This window comes from Crinia signifera, chromosome 19, assembly GCF_055691185.1.
Source record: "Crinia signifera chromosome 19, ASM5569118v1, whole genome shotgun sequence".
Taxonomy (NCBI): Eukaryota; Metazoa; Chordata; class Amphibia; order Anura; family Myobatrachidae; genus Crinia; species Crinia signifera.
Window position 1 is genome coordinate 41526936 of NC_139226.1, and position 17962 is coordinate 41544897.

The window sequence follows — 17962 nt, forward strand, 5'->3', positions numbered from 1 at the left end:
GGTGAGCAGCTGCCACCCAGTGTTGTCAGCTGCCTGCCCCCCGCATATCCGTCACGGCGCCATTAGCATGGGAATGCCCAAAAAACGCTGTGCGTTCCCATATGCTATTGGACCAGCACGCTGCCCCCCGTCCTCTGTTTGCAAGCATGGATGTGTGCAACCAGCGACCAGTTTGGTCACCGTGGATGCACACGAGCAATGCAAAAACATCGGCCCCGTGCAAGTGTACGTGGGCCTGCGAAGGGACCAGAATAAGGTCCACAGTGCGATGTATTCAATCCAGATTCAATCTCAATCAATCTGGATCGAATCACACGGTGCCATGTATACATTCAATCTGTACTATATAGTCTTGCCTGCACAGTCTATCTTTCTATTCGTTCCCACTGTCGCGGTGCCGCGCATCAGGATCGAATCGAAGTCGAATGCATTCGATTTCCGTTCGATTTCCGTCCTATTTTGCTTATATAAGCAAGATTAAATAGAAAAATACACAGAATTGACCAGTGTATAAGACGTAAATCTGATTGCAGGAAATAGCACCATCCCTACAGTACTGTTACTGTCAGTGTTGGGGGACATCACTGTCACCCCCAGAAGACGCATGCTGCCTTGCAGCTGTGTTATTGATCAAGCTCCAGAATGAAATGTTTTCAGATCTTGACATTGACAGCAAACCCTTTCCCACTAGCTTCAGATGGCGTCAGTGTTGGACTGGCCCACAGGGGTACAGGGGAAACCCTCATGGGCCCCACTGCCTGGGGGGCCACCACCAATTATATGGTTAAGGTTCCAGACTGTGAACATGAATTATATACATTATACATATGTTATATTATACTGCGCAGAACTATGATGTATTCTCTACAGTGCATTGCTGTTATAAGTCTGGTACATCATCATGCATGCACTAGCAGTATTTATTTTAGTATAATATTTATACTCTTTAATGATTTGTTAAACTTTTGTGGCAGCTGGCCACACCCCCTCTGGAGACTGGCCACACACCCTAAAGTGGGCCACTATAACTTCATCATCCCTTTATGCCCCAGTCCGACACTGCATGGCGTTACTGAGTGTGAATAGGGATCCAAACAGATCCTTCTGTCTCCTCCAACTGTCGGACGGATGGCATGCCTCATCTACTGCTTGGTCTTGTTTTATCCAGTAATAGACCCATATTAGACCATCACAAGTATGCCTACTTAGGGCGGGATGTATTAAAATACATTGCCGCCCGCCGCAATGCCAGCGCATTTGTACTAACATATGCGGATAGCATCGCGGAGCAGTGATGGAGACCCCCCGTGATACCTGTACTGTGGTGTGCGGGGGGTCTCCGTCACCTCCCTGCCGCCTGCTTCTCTGCTTACGCCGGAAACAGCTAAGCAGGCTGTCCCCGGCGCCTCCCCCCCCCCCCCCCCTGCAGCCGGAAGGACGTCCGGCTGCTTTACTAGGGGGTGGAAGGGCTTACCTTCAGGGTCCAGGAGGACCTGGACTAAGGTAAGCCAGAGGGAGGGGGACAAGGGGGGTCGGCGGGTTTGCGGCGGAGGCGTCGGGCGGCGAAAAGAAGCACATAGGCTTCTATAGGGTATCGCCAATGCGGTATCGTGGCGACGGCATTTAAATACATAGGAAAATGCGGTAAAACAGGGGTTTTACTGCATTTTCCCCTTAGTACAGTGATTTTCAACCTTTTTACCTTGCGGCACACTAAATAGGACTTTAAAATTGCCAAGGCACACCTAAGATCCCCACAGGACAAAACACATTGGCCACCACAGGAAAAAACAAAACCTATTGGCCCCCACATTAAAAACAATCACAATGATCCCCACAGGTAGCAAAAATAAAATACATTGGCCCTTTACATGAAAAGAAGAGACCAGTAAATAACATTTGAACTGGTGGTGGCTGTAAATGGGTTTGGGCATCTCTAGATGTGGGGGCACACTTGAGAACAGCTCAAGGCACACTAGTGTGCCACGGCACACTGGTTGAAAAACACTGCCTTAGTACATCCTGCCCTAAGCCACTTGGTCAGCTGAGTGAGTATAATGCTTGGACATGGACATGTTACATTGTTTTTTTTTTTTTTTTTTTTGCTGAATTCGTTTTGTACAGTATGTATATTTTATATGGAGGCAAGGGGCTGGACTACACACCCTAATTCTAACCATTATCACTACCATGCTTAGACTTGTAGTGCCTCACAGAAATAGAAAAGAAAAAAATGCAGGTGCACACTCTAAACGGTTTACTCTGGTTATCTCTGAATCAGGCACCTGGTGGGTGATTCAGTTTTGATTGGACGGGGATGAAATCGACCCGTTCCAATGGTGGGGGGATCTGCGCATATTTTTGTTCGGAGGGACTGCGTTTACCCACTCGCTAAGCAGCGAAAAGGCTTTAAACTCATTGAGTCACAATTTCTGTCATTATCAGCTGGTGCGGTTGTATTTTACTATTTATTATTTTTGTTCTGTTGACGTGAATAAAAAGAGGCTTCTTCTCACTCCTACATTAACACATAATGGGTCTCTGCTGCCACCATGTGGATCATGAAGTGAATTTCATGCTAAGCATGAATCACTTCTCTACTCTCTTCTTTAGCAATTGATGTCATTACCTGTAGTATCCATGATGAAAATGGGAATATATTACAGGGTAGGTCTATGGAGATAAAAGTGGTGGCAAGATAAGAGATGGCTGGGCACTGTGCCATCTAACTAATCAGTGGATCTGTCACTCTGCTTCTTGCGCCTGACTGTGGCCTTGTGATTAATTAACACCACCATACTTGTAAGTGTCGGTGCAGCCTCTACTGCAGGCATGCCCAAACTGTGGCCTTCCGGCTGTTGTGAAACTACAAATCCCAGCATGCCTTGCCGTAGTTTTAGCATTCCCTAATAGCAAAACTGTGGCAAGGCATGATGGGACTTGTAGTTTCACAACAGCTGAAGGGCCACAGTTTGGACATGCCTGCTCTACTGTATGTACCACAGGCTAGAACAATGTGATCTCAACAATAGTCCTTACTCCAGCCTTGTACAGTGTCTGTGAATAAGAGAGACAGAGAGTAACTCCTGTCATGGCTACCCCCCACTAACAGGAAGCTGCCATTTTACTGTGGTTCCCTATAAACTCAAATAACCCTTTAAAAAAATAAAAAAATGTACTACTCCCTATGCCAGGGTTGCCAACTTCCTGGCTGCCCTCTCCAGGAGAAGGCAGCCAGTTCAGTGAAGCGTGGGGCCAGGGTGGGATGGGAGTGGGCGGCCGGTGGATGAGCAGTGTGGGGGCGTGGCCAATGCAATTGTGTCCTCGTGCCATGCCGGTATTTCATGCTTTGCACAGCAGGGGCAGGGCTACAAAGACACGACGGGGGTCGTGGGAGGCTGCCCAGATTCTGTGAGGCTTGCCTACCTCTCCGGGAGGCCGGGAGGTTGACCTGATTTCTGGGACCCTCCCGCCCATTCCGGGAGGGTAAGCAACCCAGCCCTATGAAGGGGAGTTTTAGCAGAGGAGGAGACCCGTGTGCAGCCTCCTCTGGGCGGGCACCCACCCCTCTGATGGAAGCAGTACGGTCTGAGCACTAGAGCGGAATCCCTGTAAAAATTGCACAGCGGACATTTTTTCGGGCGCATTTTGTATCACTGCTGCAGCCGGCAGCACAGCATTGTGGAGTCTGAGCACGAGAGTGCTCAGACTCCACTGCACATGCGCAGAGCAATGGAAAAATGGCCACCGAGTCAAAGACCCTCCCTTAAAAGGATTGCGATTAGATCCATTCGCTATTTCTTTGTGCTATTTTGGCTCATGGGTGTGACCTTCGACCCATAATCATGCACAGTCAATCGATAATCGCTCAGTTTGCAAATGTGCACAACAGCGATCAACCCTGATACATGCTCTATTTGGTGTGCAAAGCATATTGGGCCAGATGCACTAAGCTTCAAATAGTGATAAAATGGAGAGTGATAAACTACCAACCAATCAGCTCCTAACTGTCATTTTCAAGCCCAGTCTGTAACATGGCAGTTAGGAGCTGATTGGCTGGTTGTTTAGCACTCCAATGTTTCACTTTTTAAAGCTTAGTGAATCTGGCCCTATATGTTTACAGAAATTTAAAAAAAAAAACACCCAAAAATAAAACATGCAAGCTCATTTGCATACATTAGAACTTTGGCTGACAGATGTTTTCAAACATGTCCTATAATATGGAATCCTATTAAAATGATGGAGTACATACAATAGGTGCTGACACTACGGTAGCATATGGCATGGTGTATAATAGTTCTCACTACTGGACCCTGTGGTGGATTTCCCTCTAGGCACATGCCTAGCAGTGACATTTGCCAACCAGTCTGATGATGCCAGATGAGTGGGACAATGGGCAGCAAATTGTGGTCCAGGATATGGTACGGGAGTGAGGATGCTTTGGCACAAGGACTGACCGCAAAGCCTGTGTCTCTCGCAGAGTTGTGGAACGGGCAGACTCCCATTTGCACAGGCTGGGGAAATCAAATGATGGTTGGGGAATTGCGTACGGATGTGCCACAGGGGAGAAGATAACGATATATTTTCAATTCACTCGCAGATTTGCATGGGGCGGGTTTTCATTCTGTCTGGGTGGCGGTTAGCCATCCACCAATCAGCATGATGACAGCCATTCACTGTTTGACTGCAGTTGGGAGGCAGGTAGAGAATGCTGGACTCTGATTGGTAAATAGCTCCAGCCATCCTCTAATTAGCATGATGACAGCTATTCACTGTCTTCCTACAGACTGTGAAGCAGCTATAGAATGCTGCCATTCTCTACTGCCTCCCAAGAAGCTCAGGAGGCAGATGCCCACAACCCAATCTGCCCCAGCTCGAAGGCCCCTAGAAAGGGGACCCTTGGGCAGCTGCCCATTGAGCATTTAGATGGCCCTGACTCCGATCCTCCGGTATAGGACTAAAAACCTCACTCACTTCATTTGGGGCTCTAGCTTTCAGCTGCCTTACTCAGCATGACTCTAGGGGGCTTATATGCTAAGTTGGTAGTTGAAGATGGGGTGTTGCCTATAGCAACCAATCAGAAACTACTTATTTATTTACCACCTTCTAGAAGATAATATATAGAATCTGATTGGTTACCTATAGCAACATCCCATCTTCAATAGAACTTCCATCTTAGCAAATATACAGTACCCCTAGGTATTTCCAAAAACAGGCTTTGGTTTTGCTGAAGAACTACTAAAAAGTTTATTTTCTTAATATGTTTATTTTGTATCATGCGTTTTCTACATGTGTAACACTTTGGGGTGTATTTAACCTACTGTATAGGGCAGTGTTCTTCAACCCCTGCGCTGTGGCACACTAGCGTGCCTTGAGCTGTTCTCAAGCGTGCCCGCAGATCTAGAGATGCCCAAACCAGTTTACAGCCACCACCAGTTCAACTGTTATTTAGTGGTCTCTTCTTTTCATGTAATGGGCCAATGTATTTTATTTGTGTTACCTGTGGTGACCAGTGTGATTGTTTTTTATATGGGGGCCAATATGTTTTTTTTTTTTCTGTGGGGTCCAATGTGTTTTGCCCTGTGGGGATCTCATGGTGTGCCTTGGCAATTTTAAAATCTTAATTTAGTTTGCCGCAAGGTAAAAAAGTTGAAAATCACTGCTCTAGAGCTTCATATTGCTGAATTTGAAAACACATTGGAAAGTAAATGAGAAATAATTCATTTAAATAGCGTTTTCCCATCAGTAGGAATCCGAGTTATATTTAAGTGGCCGCTTTGAGAAGTCACCGTTAGTCGGATGTTCTGGTTTGCTGGATTTAAAAGGCCAATAATATTATTGGCCTCTTACATGACAGAGCCAGTTTGTGCCTTCATGACAGAGCCCTTTTTTTCAAATCTGACATGTCTCACTTAAGTGGGGATAACTTTTTTTTGCTTTTACTTATCCCAGTGATTTTGAGATTGTTTTCTCGTGACACATTGTACTTCAAGTTAGTGGTAAATTTTGGTCGATACAGTCTGTGTTTTTTTGTGAAAAATACCAAAATATCGTGAAAAAATGGAAAATTTAGCAATATGCAAAATGTCACATTTTCTGCTTGTGAGACAAATAATCATACCACTCAAAATAGTTAATAACTAACAAAGACCATATGTCTACTTTATGTTGCAATCATTATTTCAACTTCCTTTTAATTTTTTTGGACACTAGGAGGCTTCAAATATGACTAGCAAATTCTCAAATTTTCAAGAAAATTTCAAACACTGATTTTTTTAGGGACCAGTTCAGTTCTGATGTGACTTTGAGGGACTTGTATGTGAGACACCCCCATAAATGATGCCATTTCAAAAACTGCACCCCTCACAGTATTCAAAACAGCATTTTGGAAGTTTGTTAACCCTTTAGGTGTTTCACAGGAATTAAAACAAAGTGTAGGTGAAATTTCAAAATTTCATTTTTTTTTCGGATTTTCAATTTTAATACATTTTTCTAAGGAACACAGTAGATTTTACTAGAGAAATGTGACTAAAAATTGATTCCCCCAATTCTTTGGTTTTCATAAATATCCTATATGTGGCCCTAGTGTGCACGGTGACCAAACCACAGGCTTCATAATAGAAGGAGCACCTACTTGATTTTGGAGACTCCTTTTTATGAGATTATTTTTTAGGCACCATGTAGGTTTCTAGGCACCATAAGATGCTAAAAGTTAGGAACCCCCCCACAAGTGACCCCATTTTGCAAACTACACCCCTCAGGGAATTCATCTAGGGGTATAGTGTACATTTCAAACCCCCAGGGGTTTCACCAATTGTGGTACAACTGGGCAGTGAAAATGAAAAAAAATAATTTTTTATTTTCACAGCTCAGTTGTATCAAAATTGGTGAAACCCCGGGGGGTTTGAAATGTACTCTATACCCCTAGATGAATTCCCTGAGGGGTGTAGTTTGCAAAATGGGGTCACTTGTGGGGGGGTTCCACTGTATGGGTGTTTCGGGGGTCATTCAACCAGAATCTGTGCTGCAAAATCCAAAAATCACTCCTTCCCTTCTGAGTCCTGCCATGCACCCAACTGGTATTTTTTGGTCACATGTGAGGCATTGCCGTACCCGGGAGAAATTGGGGCACAGATTTTGGGGTGCTTTGTCTCCTTCATTCCTTGTGAAAATGAAAAATTTTGAGCCAGATCTGCATTTTTGTGTAAAAAAATTTAATTTTTTACACAAAAATGCAGTTCTGGCTCAAAATTTTTAATTTTCACAAGGAATGAAGGAGACAAAGCACCCCAAAATCTGTGCCCCAATTTCTCCCGGGTACGGCAATGCCTCACATGTGACCAAAAAATACCAGTTGGGTGCATGGCAGGACTCAGAAGGGAAGGAGTGATTTTTGGTGGTGGAATGAATGGCGGGTGCTATGTCGCATTAGCAAGACCCCCGAAGCACCAATACAGTGGAACCCCCCCACAAGTGACCCCATTTTGGTCACCAGCTTTGGGAGGGGGGCTGGCGCTGCGGCTGGCGGGGGGGTGGGAGGGGTGCTGGCGCTGCGGCAGCCGGGTGGGTGGGAGGGAGGGGGGCTGCCGGGTGGGAGGGGGGGGGGGGGCTGGCGATCGTTGGTGATCGGTGCGGTATACGCACACACACACACACACACACACACATATATATATATATATATATATGTGTGTATATATATATATATATATATACATATATATACATATATATACACACACATATATATATATATATATATATATATATATGTGTGTGTATATATATATATATATATATACACACATTTGCACATTTTTTTATTTTATTTTATTTTTAACTTTTCCAGCAGCAGCATGATGCTGCTGCTGCTGCTGCTGCTGCTGCGGGGGGGAGGGGGGAGGAGGGGAGCGCAGCGTGCGCTCCGGACGTAGCGGTGGAGCCGCTGGAGCTGCTGCTGCTGCCGGGTGAGTGCCCGGCGGGTGGGAGGGGGGTGCTGCCGCTCGGTGGTGATCGGTGCTGCACCGATCACCACCGTTTTCTGTGTTACCGAGCGGCTTAGCCGCCGGTAACACAGGAAACGCTGTGATTGGCTGTTCAGATTTGAACAGCCAATCACAGTGATCGCCGACCGGGGGGGGCACCCCTGCCCCCCCTGGGCGACGAGGGGGGATGTCTGCTGTCAGGGACAGCAGACATCTCCTAACTGTCACCGCGTCTATAGACGCAGTGACAGTTAGAATCCATGACGTACATGTACGTCAAATGTCGGGAAGTACTTCCCGACCATGACGTACATGTACGTCAAATGTCGGGAAGGGGTTAATATTATCGCTGTTTTAAATCCCAAGGCCAGAACAGTCGACAGGTGGCAATTTATCATATTCAATTTATTAGTGAGTTTACCAATTTGATTCCTACTTTGTGCAAAATGCTATTTAAATTAAATTATATTATTTTTCCTTATAGCAAGATATTATCTCACTAGGGTCCTATCCAAGTAAACTGAGAGACTCACGCAGCTTTCACTGTCTTTGTACCTTGCAGAGAGCAGGAGCGACAAAGCCAAGCGGTTGTTTCGCCACTACACGGTTGGATCATACGACAGCTTTGATGCTCCCAGGTAAGAAATCCCAGCTCTTCCTTATGCTATGTTCCATCTGTCTGTGGGCATTTTAGCAGCACGCTGTCTTCAAGGACAGTCAGGTGTGATTGTAGCGTGGACTGTTGCCAGGTAACTTCACAGAGGTCAGAGTGAGGCTGAGAAAACATGGAAGATGGGTATCAATTGTTACGGCAAAGAGAGCACAGTGTTGGCATAGTGTGACCGGTTTGTGTATGCTTTTACCTTATGGCCGAGGTGCAATGCTCAGAGCACAGTCTGTGTACTGTACATCACTTGCTGGATAGGTGTATAATGTAGATCAGTTTTACAGGTACAATACATTATATACAGTAAATGACTAGAGGAATATTGAGGACAAGGATGGACAAATAGTTATAAGTTTCTTATGTATATGTACATGTACATGTATATGAATATAGTGTTTATCCAAAGTGCTTAATTGTGTTATTGTCACCTTGTATTTGCATTTACAATAAAATGGATTAATTGAATTTCCTATGATTTCCCTCTCCATGTAAGTTAGTGCGGCTACACCTAAGATGCATGTGACTATACTGCTGGTAAATATATAATCAGGGTAACTCTTTGTCATCCAATAGAGTATGTTTTCTTACTGTTGATATAAAGAGGTAGATGTATGAAGCAGGGATAAGGGAGGAGAAGTGAGCCAGAGGAGACCTGGCCCATGGCAGCCAATCAGCACTGAAGTAACATCTATAATTTGCATAATATAAAATATACAGAGCAGCTGATTGGTTGCCATGGGACATGTCTCATCTTAATACATCTACCCCATTATGACTGGTTCATACATCTACCCCATAATGTCTTTTGGGTTGTATTTTAGATAAACAAGTGATGCCCTTAAAAAAACTGGTGACACTTTGCTTAGCACTCTTTAACATAGAAACATAGAAACATAGAATTTGACGGCAGATAAGAACCACTTGGCCCATCTAGTCTGCCCCTTTTTTAAAACATGTTACCTCAAACCATATTTGATCCTTATTTTTTTGTAAGGATATCAATATGCTTATTACAAGCACAGTGGACTCACAGTGGATTCAGGGCTAGATGTATGAAGCAGTGATAAGGGAGGAGAAGTGATAAAGTGCCTGGTACTTTATCACCGTCCAATCAGCTCTGTTCTTTTTTAAACCCAGCCTGTAAGTTAACAGTTAGAAGCTGATTGGCCAGTGATAAAGTACCAGGCACTTTATCACGTCTCCTCCCTTATCACTGCTTCATACATCTACCCCTTAATCATTATACCAGGCATCTGTACATACATTTGCATGGCTTAAGCTGGGTACACATATATACAATTGTCGGGCCGTTCTTTCGTTCTGGGTCGGACAGCCGTTCAATTGTATATGTGTGTACGCTGTCCCGTACGAGCGATAAACGGCAAAAAACTGTCTTGACCGTCCATACTCGGTCGGTCGACGGTTCTTTGCTGTTAAATTTTCATCCGACAGGACGGCCTCATATCGGTACAAAAGTGCAGTGTGTACGCACGTTCGACCGATATGCTGCCGTCCTTGCGACTATACTGCCAAAGCTGGAACGCCCATGTGGGCGTTCCAGCTTTGACTAAAAAAGAAAAACGGCGTGGGGTCCCCCCCACAGACGTAACCAGCACCAGGCTGAAAGAGCCGGGGCTGGTATTAAAAAATCAGGAAACCCGACAAATAGGGCTTCACTGATTTTTTAAAACCAGCCCCAGGCTCCAGGTCCGGGGCTGGTTCCCAAAATGACCAGGGGTCCCCCGTATTTTAAGAACCAGCCCCAGGCCAAACCAGCCAGCAGGGTAATGCCACAGCCGGGGGACACTTATTATATAAGGTCGCGCGGCCAAAGCATTCAGCCCTCTGACCGGTCAGCCTGGCCAGGCTGAAGCCTGGTGCTGTCCCCGGTGGCCCTGTGCGATGGCCACCGGGCTGATCATTGTGTAAAAAAAATAGAATTAAAAACTATCGTTTTTTCCTGTGGAACTATGAGTCCCAGCAAGCCTCCCCCGCATGCTGGGACTTGGAGAACCACAAGTCCCAGCATGCGGGGCATTAAAGGGCCCACTGGCACTTGTAGTTCCACAGAAAAAAAAATAGTTAAATAAATACACACTGACACTTTAGACAAATAAAAGTTTAATACATACATTACACAAACACACTGATACTTACCTATCTTGAGCCCGTAGGTAGATCATTAGTAAGGGGGGCAGCAATTATACAGATGGTATAATTTAATTAAATATTCTGTACTTATATGTTAGTTGGGCGCCCACTATACTTGTACGCACATACCCCCACTATCCATGTCGGCGTGGAGTTGATTTTAGTGTGGTGAGCGCAGCAAGCCACGAGCCCGAAGCGTGGCGAGTGGATGCGGAAAACTAAGCAAAACGCTTATTGGGCGCCCAACTAACATATAAGTGCCAAATATTCTTTAAAATGTGTAATGAAAGTGATATGCAAAGCACTAGCGCACAATAACTTGTGATTAAAAAGCAAAAATAAAATAGAGATAAACAATAGCATGCAAATAACAAAGGATCAAGCCATTCTGTATGTACAAGTAATAAGCTGCTAGAATGCTGAATAGATCAATAGAGTGGGATTTAGTTTCTTATATAGCGCATACATATTCTGCAGCACTTTACAGAGTATAGTTGAACATTCACATCAGTCCCTGCCCCAGTGGAGCTTACAATCTATATTCCCTACCACATATACACACACACAGACATTCTAGGGTTATTTTTTTTAGGAGCCAATTATTTACCATACCAGTATATTTTTGGATTATGGGAGGAATCCGGAGTACGGGGAGAATATACAAACTCCACACAGTTAGAGCTATGGTGGGAATCGACAGAATTTATATATTGGACCACCTTGGTGGAACAGTATATACAGGCGCTTTGAGGTGGGTTGTTTGGCTAGAGCTGCTCACACCGTGGGGATGTCAACCCCCAGAAAATTGGAAATGGAAGAAGACAAAACAAATGGTGGAGCGCTAACACAAAATATATACGTTTGACCAATTGGGTATTACAAATATTTTATTTACTATTAATAAAAATTAATTGATATAAAAGCAATTGCATAATCAGAAAAATGCAATAAAAGTATACAGCCTGAAGTGGGATACAGGATAAATGATCACAAATGATGGCAGTGGGGGGGTCTCACTTGTTCCTAGAAGTACTCTCCCATTAATAAACAATGGAAACTGGAATGGCGGGTGTCCATATACCTGCTGGAGATGTTGGGACCTGATCCAAAGTAGAAAGGATCCTGGGTTTCAGTCCTTAGTAGAATTGCTCCAGATTAAATGGCAGGTGGTGGTGTCCCTTAGAATGTCCAGTAAATGTCCAACAATTGGAAGTGTGGGGAGGTGGAGAGTTGGTCCAAGTGAGAGTTCCTTTTTTGTTATCCCAATGTATCAGGCTGAACACACTTGGCCTGACGTGTTTCGTCATCCACAGACAACTTTTTCAAAGGTATACTGATGTGTCTCTGGTCAGGGTTTATATACCTCTATACAGGAAGTAAAACAATATTAATTTATATTAATTACTCCATTGACTGCCTCCTATTGTATATGACCAAGCATAAGTTTATGTACTAGATAAAGCTGATGCTATATGTACAATTTCAATGAGTTTTATTTTGACCAATTGGGTAATGAGATGAAGTGGCAAATGTTTTACTTCCTGTATAGAGGTATATAAACCCTGACCAGAGACACATCAGTATACCTTTGAAAAAGTTGTCTGTGGACGACGAAACGCGTCAGGCCAAGCGTGTACAGCCTGATACATTGGGATTACAAAAAAGGAACTCTCACTTGGACCAACTCTCCACCTCTCCACACTTCCAATGGTTGGACGTTTACTGGACATTCTAAGGGACACCACCACCTGCCATTTCATCTGGAGCAATTCTACTAAGGACTGAAACCCAGGATCCTTTCTACTTTGGATCAGGTCCCAACATCTCCAGCAGGTATATGGACACCCGCCATTCCAGTTTCCATTGTTTATTAATGGGAGGTTACGACATTCCCAATCTGGGAGAGTACTTCTAGGAACAAGTGAGACCCCCCCACTGCCATCATTTGTGATCATTTATCCTGTATCCCACTTCAGGCTGTATACTTTTATTGCATTTTTCTGATTACGCAATTGCTTTTATATCAATTAATTTTTATTAATAGTAAATAAAATATTTGTAATACCCAATTGGTCAAACGTATATATTTTGTGTTAGCGCTCCACCATTTGTTTTGTCTTCTTCCATGGTGGGAATCGAACCTATGACCTCAGTGCTGGTATTGATGTTGGATGTAATTTTTGATGTACAATTATTTTTGATGTACAATTATTATTTGATGATGTACTGCATATGCATTTATGTTTAAACACCCAACTTTGAAATAATAGTATAAACTTTGGACAATATATTTTACTTGTAATGACACCAGTGTATTGAAAATAAATGTATGCTGCAGAATATGTGTACTATATATACAGTGAATACCATTTGCATGGTCCTTAAAAGAGGTCTTTTAAAATGATTGTTTTGGAAAAAAATATAGTATGTTTACCTTACACTTAATGTTATTCTAGATATATGAAACCACATGACCTGGGGTTTACAGTGTTAATCTATGAAAAAAAAAAGGAGGTTGGGAAGGTATTAATCCCAAAGTAAAATATATATATATATCTATTACGTATTTGTCATCTATTATTTGTTTGTTTGACCTGTATGCGTTCGGACATTGGCCCTTATTCTGATCTATGCGGCCGGAGCCGCATACGTTGCTCCGGCCGCACAAACCAATCCCCGCCTACAAGACGGATCGCCACGGCCGTCCGTACGCGGACGGCTGGCGATCCGCATGAAAATGGTGGGGCGTACGCCTCCACCATGGTGGGAGCTGCCCCCTGCATTCGATGGTCGACGACCATCGAAGGCAGGGCCGCACGCTCCACCAGCTCACGCAAGCTTAGACCACACGGACAATCGTCCGTGTGAAAGCTTGTATGGGGGCGGAGAGCTGACATCCGGCGATGTCAGCTTTCCGCCCCCATCACTGGCGTCATAGCCTCATTACCATGCATACGCCCCGCGTTTGCATGGGAACGCCCATGAAACGCGGGGCGTATGCATAGGGAAATGAGGGTATTAAGCCCCTCACGCCCCTATACGCCCCCTTTGCGGCGTATAAAATTTTTGTGCGGCGATTTCGCCTGCACATGCGCAGAGTGACCTCTGCGCATGTGCAGAGTGAAAACATCGGCGGTACGGCCGCACGCGGGCCGTACCGCCGAAATCAGAATAAGGGCCATTGTTGGATCAATTTGGACAAAACCAATGCAAGGTGGCTTATTTGGGTCCAGAGTAGGTTTACTGCCACTAAGATCCCCAATTCTGACCTTGTGGGGATCCCAGGGATCCAAAAAGGGGTCCAGCCACTACACAAAGTGGGTCAGAAAAGCAAGATATGGCAAAATTGCATAACAGAGGGGTGAAGGACATGGAGTTTAAGAAAAAAATGTGGTCAGATGCGAAAGCCGACCACAGAGAGGTGTATGAGGAGCATGTTCAGGGCCTTCTGCTTGGATGAGAACTTCAGAGAAGGATGGCAAATGGTCTAGGATGCCTATTGGAGTTGGCAGAATCTCTGTACATTGTCAAGTTGGTATACGCTGGGCAGACCTTTGAAGCAGGGAGCGTGTTCTGGGCCTTCCACTAGATGGATTTTGATTAAAATGTCACAGATGGATGAAAAATTGTCTGGGATGCAAAACTAAGTGCTTGGCTTCCTGGTGTGACTTCTACCCATAAAAAAACTTGAATATTAATATTATTATATTTTATTTATAAGGTGCCACAAGTGTTTCACGGTGCCATACAAAGGGCATACAATGCATAAAAATACCCCAAAAATACAAAATTCCCCCCAAAATAAACAAATTACAAACTTTCAAAAATAGAAAAAAAAATTCCATAATACCTCCTGCCTGGGTCTGTTGGAAGAGCGGTCAAGCTTAAAACAAGAGAAGGATAAAGTCCAAGTGATGCAAATTGCACAACCAAACCAGAACAACGCTGAGTACCTCAGCTACTAGGAAATATGGAAAGAGGAGACCATTTCTCTTGCTTTCTCCCTCTTCTCCTTACTCTTTATTTCTACCTATTTCTTTTTTACTTTTTCTGTCAATTTTATTCCATCTTTATTTAAATCTAGATGAGATCATTTTTTAATAAGACACATCTGTAAAAAAAAGAATAATAAATGTCTAGTGACATGTACCTTTTCAAGGGTAAAATTAAAATGTTAATATTTTATTAATAATAATAATATAATAAAAAAAAAACATTTTGCGAAACATTTACTATTGTATCAGTAATGGGGGCTAATTTATGGCTAGAACAATGTATTTATAGTATATTATATTGGGGATTAGATCTAAAAAGCTTATAGATATTACCCACTGGTTTACTGGTATAGAACAGTGGTTCTCAAACTCGGCCCCCAGGACCCAACACAGTTCATGTTTTCCAGGTCACCCAACAGGTGCACTCATTACTGACTGACACATTTTTAAGTATCCACAGATGGAGCTATTTATTTGGTACTCTTTACCTAGAACGGCCACAATCGCGGGCATCGCGGCTAATTTATAATGGCATGCGCGATGCCCGCGATTTTACATAGGGAATAATAAGAAATGTATATTGACCGCGATGCCCGCGATTTTACATATGGAATAATGTTAAATTAGAATGACCGCGATGGCCGCGATTTTACATGTTAGATGGATAATTGAACTCAATTTAAATAGGGAACAATGTTAAATGGGCAATTGAACCCAATTTACATAGGGAACAATGTTAAAGGCACCCTGAAGTGTGAAATGCCCCCCCCCCCAATTGTTAACGGCGCCCCACGATCAACGTGAACCCGAAGCGTGGCGAGCGCAGCGAGCCCGCGAGGGGCGGCGGTACGCGTCCTCCGACCTTTTCATACCCCCACTATCCACATCGGCGTGGAGTTGAGAATAGAAAGTGTGGCGAGCGCAGCGAGCCACCGAGCCCGAAGCGTGGCGAGCGCACGCGGATACCTGTGAAGCCCGCGAAGGTACGCGGATACCACGCTTCGGGCTCGGTGGCTCGCTGCGCTCGCCACACTTTCTATTCTCAACTCCACGCCGACGTGGATAGTGGGGGTATTAAAAGGTCGGAGGACGCGTACCGCCGCCCCAAGTTATGTATGGGGGGCTGCATTTTTATTCTGTTTGCACTGGGACCCTAATTGTTTAGAAATAACCCTGGTGCTGACTATATATTGGGGGCAGGGTTTATGTGTATGGGCAGCTGTGCCAACTATCTATGCGGGGGCAGTGCTGTCTATCTATTAAGAGCTGTGCTAAATACCACAGTAGAGCTTAGTGGCCCTCGGGCATCGTTGAATTTTTTAATGTGGCCCACACTGTCTTAAAGGTTGAAGACCCCTGCACTACAGTATATAATAGTCCCACATCTTTATTAGTATTATAGTTATTTGCTGGTGGATTTTTTTTCTAAAGATGGTTCTATCACAGTTTGATGCACATCTAAAAGTAATTTGTGATTTATTATTTTGTGACCTTTTTAATTATTTCAGCAATTGTTATGGCTAGGTTCTATTGCTTTGTGTTCTGTAATGTTCTCGGTAACAAAGTTTAATCATTGTTATATTGAATGTTGTTTTATCAGATTGGTTGGCTTGATGGAATATAACTTTTCTTCTTACATTCTTCTACTATTGTGTTGTTATACTGTCTTTTGTTGTTGTTGTTGTTGTTATACTGGCTTTTTCTAAAAATAGTTATTATGTTCTAGCCCTTTTTGTTGTGTATACTTAGAGAACTGTCCTTATTTAATACTTGGGAATAATTTCTAGAAATAACATTTGCTGGCTAATATGTAACTGTTACAATCTACCACTTTGAATAATGCTTTTGTTGTTATAACATAAGATATTCCTCAATTAAAATAGAAATAGTAAAACACCTGATTTCATTTTAGTAAGTAAGTTTAATTTATATAGTTTTAACTATGATCATAGCAAATTTTAAGCAAACATTATAATTAAGATATTAAACGAATTGTTCTATTTATTTTTTTATTTTTTTTCCAAATGATTCATATGTATCTGTCTTCTCAATAACCCTTAAGCATATTAACATAACTTTGGATAAATTAGTACCCATGGCTGTTCCTCATATCTGTAAGAAACATTTGTGATCATATTCCATAAAATTGTGTGTAAGTATGGGTTCTATATGAGATACCAGTATTTCAACCAGTATTAGCAAGTCAGAAGCACCATACATGACCAATGGGAATAGTTTTTTGGCAATAGGCAGAGTCAAAACTAGTGGAGGAGGGAAGGGTGAAAAGAGCAGGGATGCTGAGAGCTGGGGAGCATGAACTAATTACCCAGTCCTTGTCTTGTTGCCCGTGCCCAGCCTGGGCCCACTGCTAAGGGGGCAATTGTCACCTTTTACAGTGTTGCTAAAGTTGAAAAATGTTTACCTCTATGTATGTCAGTGCCCCCTGTGCACCTGGGAAATTGTTTACTTATTTCTTAAGACTTTGTTGCCACCCTCAGTACAAGGAACGGTAGCAATTCTAAAGGGCATTTACTCCATTTTGTAGACTCTGGTTGCCATGGGGTATTTTTGGCCCTCATACTGCAGTGATTGGATTTTGTGAAGCATTGCATAAATGTCAGGTGGACATTTATTTTTTAGATGGAAGAGTCTTATTCGTATACCTTACCTTACCCAACTTTGCTTGCTAAAGCAAAATTCCTGCTTGTTGGAAGACCCAGACCCTTTTAGGTTATTAGTTTGATATGATGACTAATGCAGAAGGCTGCCTATAGAGATTGTGTGGCCTGAGGTTTACACAATAAGCAGCCCCACCCACTCAAAACCCCGGCATGCTTAGTAAGAGGTTGAACTAGATGGACATAGGTTGAACTAGGTGTACGCGAGTCTTTATTCAGCCTCACCTACTACATAACTATGTAACTATGTAACTATGTAACTATGTAACCTCTGTTGCCTGCAGTGTTACTCTATCTTTACATTTCTTCAAGGGAAGTTGGAACTTTGTTTATGACAAATTCTACTTGATAGACTCTAGTCTTGGGCACTCTTTATGTCTGGGCCTGGAACTGGGGTACCTATCAACTTGACCTTTGGACCAATATATATATGTGGGTGTGATACACAGGGGCTGAAATTTGCCAGCCAGTCCCTGTATATCACAT

The 17962-nt window shown here is 43.4% G+C and overlaps 1 protein-coding gene across 2 annotated transcripts in view; it reads left to right on the forward strand.

Annotated features, from left to right (window-relative positions):
* SHANK1 (SH3 and multiple ankyrin repeat domains 1) overlaps window positions 1-17962 on the forward strand; it is a 463174-nt gene that overhangs the window by 275819 nt on the left and 169393 nt on the right. For both annotated transcript variants that reach the window (XM_083162439.1, XM_083162440.1), the window contains exon 14: window positions 8548-8623. In XM_083162439.1, the coding sequence (XP_083018565.1) occupies window positions 8548-8623 (76 nt within the window). The remainder of the gene's footprint in view (window positions 1-8547; window positions 8624-17962) is intronic.